The following is a 4,068-nucleotide window of genomic DNA, read 5'->3' as shown; positions in this document are numbered from 1 at the left end:
AGCTAAGTCACTGTTTGGGGGCCATTTGTTACACAGCACTAGATAATTAAGACATCGTTGGTCTAAAACATACCGCAGTCCAAGTAAGTGCTGTTCAGCTCTTTCCTGGGAATGGAGGCCTCCAATCTCTGACTCAGAGGGCACCTGGAAGAAGATGATGACCTCACAGTTCTAGCACCACAACCAGGTAACTAGGGTTCTCCAGCCTAAAGTCCCAGACAAGAGATGCTGATTGGGCCAACTTTGGTCAGGTGTCCACTGTGGACCAATCAGCTGAAACCAGGAGGCAGAGTTATTGCACCAACATGGTTACTGCCCAACCACCATGTGTGAAGAGCAGAGGGAGATGAGGATAATTTCAGGGCAAAGGCAATGTTGTGGATTGACTTGTGTCTTCCAAAATATGTGTCAGCTTGGCTGTACCATACTTAGCAGTTTGACAGTTCTGTGATGGTCCCCCATGGTGTGATCTAATGTGATAGAATGATAAGAGGGTTAAGTGTGGGGTCCACAGGCTTGGGAGCATAGTGGCTCCATACGATAAGCACTAGACAGTGAACCACAAGGTTGGAAGTTCAAACTCACCAGCAGGCTCTTTGGAAATCCTTTGCAGCATCACTTTGAGTCAAAAGCAACTTGACAGCATGTAACAACAATCACCAACAAGAAAGAAGAGTCAGGAATATAGTGCATCCTTTAGACCTGGTGTCCCTGCACTGTGAAGGTCCTGGATCCAGGGACAGCTTGAGGCCAAGACACATGGAGCGTACCAAGGAATGCTGGGCCTACCGATGTGGGAAGGAGATCAAGACCTTTCCCCAGAATGGACTAAGACAGAAAACTGTTCTCTAGAGCTGGCACTCTGAATTTGGACGTTAGCCTCCTGAATTGAGAAAAAATAGATTTCTGCTTGTTGAAGGCATCCACTTGTATTTCTGTCATAACAGCACCCAGTAACTAAGACAGGCCCTCTTGTCACAGGGGCACACAAGGGGACTGTGACAAGAGCCACCTCAGATGGCAGAAGAGCCCTTAGAGCAAGGCTTGGCTCAGTGGAAAGTGTACATAGTGGTGGTTGGATCAAGAGACAGAAGGGCAGTTGTGTCATTGCTAAATTTCTCTTGTGCCATTGTGCTGTTGTAGCTCGTGGGTAATTGTTGGTGTTGTTATCCTGCCTCCATGAACAGTATCTAAGCAAGATCTTTTGGGATGCTCTGAGCTTCTGGTAAGAGCCTTTGACATGCTCTCAAGTGTGAATCTAGCAGTAACACTAAAAATGCTCCATTAAACAAGAATGGGTTCCAAAAATCATGGAAATGCACACTCTGAGAGGCGAGGGATTGAGAGGCCAGAGGGATGTTCACCACAGGGGCCAGGGGAAGCCCAGGCAGGGTTGGGAGGAGGGGAGTGCCTGAGGTGAGGGCTGCAGGGAGAAGAGGGAAAACTTCTGATGTTCAATGAAATAGCAGAGAAGACTCCAACAGGGGACCCAAAGGAGGTATCAACCCCTGGTAAAACCTGAGCTCACCCTCTTCTTCTCTAACTGGGGTGAGGGTGGCATGGATACCCTACTCAGTCATAAGTCCCTCAAGGTCAGGAACTATGTCTGTTTCATACACCACCATCTCCCCACTGACTGGCAGTAGATGCTCTGTATTGGTTGAATGAATGAACAAATCTTATCTGGTACCATTGCCCTGATTCCCCAATGCCTCTTTTTCCTTTGATGCCCTGTCTGTCCAACCAACGCACAGTTGAGCAAGTCATAGCATCACTCACGCTCAGTTCCCCGTCTGTTAAATGGGATGCTACAGTCTTTCTGCATCCATAAGGTCAGTGGGATGATAAGACCATGTCAGTGAATCTAACTGAAAGGGCAGGGCAGACATAAGCTCTTTTTGGTACAGTCGCTGAACTCACTCCTACCCCCATGCCCCCACCTTCATCAACCCTTCTCTTCATCCCCAAATAACCATGCTGCTTCTAGCCCCAGTCAGTGCTTAAGTTAAATCACATTTAATTGTTTTTCAAGAGGGATTTGAGAAATTAGAAAAGAGATTCACAGTACTCAGAATCAATAAAGGGTTAACCGGGGGGAAAAAAAAAAAAAAGGAATATATTACACTTTTGATTTAAAAAATGCAAACGCAGTCCCTCTCACTCGCACCCCTGGGTCTTCACTCATGCACACACACGCATCTCTGCACTGAGACACACACTCACCCTTAGGTACACTCACACACACCCTTATCCCACTGCCAGGGGTCCCCAGGTGCTCACAGGAAGGCAGAGGCTGGGAAGACCCATCCAGGACCCTGCCCTTATAGAGACCTCCTCACTAAAATGGCAAAGCTAGACTACAGTCGGGCTATTGGAGACACACTGAGACTCTCTGGGCCACTCCAGGGTTGGGGAGTTGGAAAGGCCACTGGCAGGGGGCAGGCGGTCTTAGACGATTCTGTTCTCCAGGATGGCCAGCCTCTTGCTCACCGCTTCCAGTGGGCCCCAAGTCAAGGAGAGGTACAGGTTGGCCAGAGTAGTGTGATGATGAGAATGGTACCTGTGCTGGGGATGCCCACCTCCTGTTTCCTCTAGATTGCCCATCTTCCAGAACTTTCTCTCACCCCTAGGCTCTCTCTAACCTGTGTTTTTCCCTCTGTCAAACAGTATTCAATCAACGTCCTCAAAATGGTGCTCCCCAAAGGAAAGCCAGTCACTGTGGACCCTGATGCCCAGTCCTGTCTCTTGCAGGTCCCCCACCTAGTCCTGACTGGATCGCAATCCCACCACTTCTGAGGCTGTAACTAGTTATAACTCGGTGAGCCTGAGTCCACAGGAACCCACATGTTCCTGAATGTGTTCAAGAGTCTGTGCATATCCAAACCCTAGATCGGAACCTTCTGCCTCAGTTTATCTGTTTACCCTCCAGGCATCTCAGCTTTTGATAGGGTCATGTATCAAAACTGGTGTCAGTCTATCCATCCAGATCCCAAGCCTTCTTCAACAAGAGACAGGCAAAGAGAAGCTCACCCAACCCTGCCATTGGGGGCATCCTCCATCTATTGCCCTTCCTTCCACAAGGGGCCTTTAGCGAAGGATATGCTTTCTGGTCAGAGCCTGGAGCAGTCCCTCCACTTTGACCTGGAATTTCACAATAGACTCGCAGGCACATGGGTCCTCCTCTGTGGTGGGAGAAGGAGAGAAAGAAGATGGTGAGTGGGTGCCCTGGGGGCAGAGGGTCACTGCCCATGGTCAGTACTTAAGAGTTCTGAGGAGGGAGCACTAGGTATGCCACCAAGGCAGGCAGACATAGAGTCCTGGAGACAGAGTTCGGAAGAATGAAGGGAAGATAGCCCAGGATGTCTTAGCAGTTCCTCCAAGTCCTGATGACGAACTCAAAAAATATATCCCAATCACTAAGCACCTACTATGTGCACCTACACTATTGAGGGCCTCAATGTTATCTTAGAAATCCTGATGTGACACTGTAGGATAAGCATTGGACTGTAAGGTCAGTTTGAACCACAAGATCTGCAGTTCAAGCTTACCAGTCACTCCTCAGAAACCCTATATACGGTAGCTATGAGTCAGGACCAACGTAACAGCACTTAACAGCCACAATGTTATCTTAATGACTCCTCACCTCAACACTTTGGGTTTGAAATAATTAAGACTATTTTATAGATGAAGAGACTGAGGAGTGAAACAGCTTGCCTGTGACCAACATCTGTTGTTGTTGTTGTTGTTGTTGTTGTTGTTGTTAAGTGCCGTTGAGTCAGTTCCGATGCATGGTGACCCTGTATAGTGTTTCTGAGAAGTGGCTGGTGGGTTTGAACCACAGACCTTGCAGGTAGCAGTTCAGTGCTAATCCTACAGTACCACACCAGGACTCCAGCCAATATCTAGTTAGTGTCAAAGCAAAAATGCAGACCCAGGAGTGCCTGGCTCCGGAACCCACACTTTATATCACTGTTGAACCAGCACATCACAGGGAGAGTTAGGAGAGGCAAATGGGGTTTGAATTCCAACTCTCTCAGTTATCAACAATTATTCTGCCCCTCTGGCCTT

General features: G+C 48.3%; 1 protein-coding gene across 1 annotated transcript in view; it reads right to left on the bottom strand.

The window, feature by feature from the left end:
- Positions 1-2,448: 2,448 nt before the first annotated feature.
- MATN1 (matrilin 1, cartilage matrix protein) overlaps positions 2,449-4,068 on the bottom strand; it is a 12,709-nt gene continuing 11,089 nt past the window's right edge. The window contains exons 7-8 of the mRNA XM_006862196.1: positions 3,102-3,182; positions 2,449-2,498 (exon numbers count right to left, since the gene is read on the bottom strand). Coding sequence (XP_006862258.1) covers positions 2,449-2,498; positions 3,102-3,182 — 131 coding nt within the window. The remainder of the gene's footprint in view (positions 2,499-3,101; positions 3,183-4,068) is intronic.

Source organism: Chrysochloris asiatica, unplaced genomic scaffold (genome assembly GCF_000296735.1).
Source record: "Chrysochloris asiatica unplaced genomic scaffold, ChrAsi1.0 scaffold00047, whole genome shotgun sequence".
NCBI classification, from domain to species: domain Eukaryota; kingdom Metazoa; phylum Chordata; class Mammalia; order Afrosoricida; family Chrysochloridae; genus Chrysochloris; species Chrysochloris asiatica.
The sequence above is the reverse complement of the archived record's forward strand: the minus strand, read 5'-3'. Positions and strand labels throughout refer to the sequence as shown.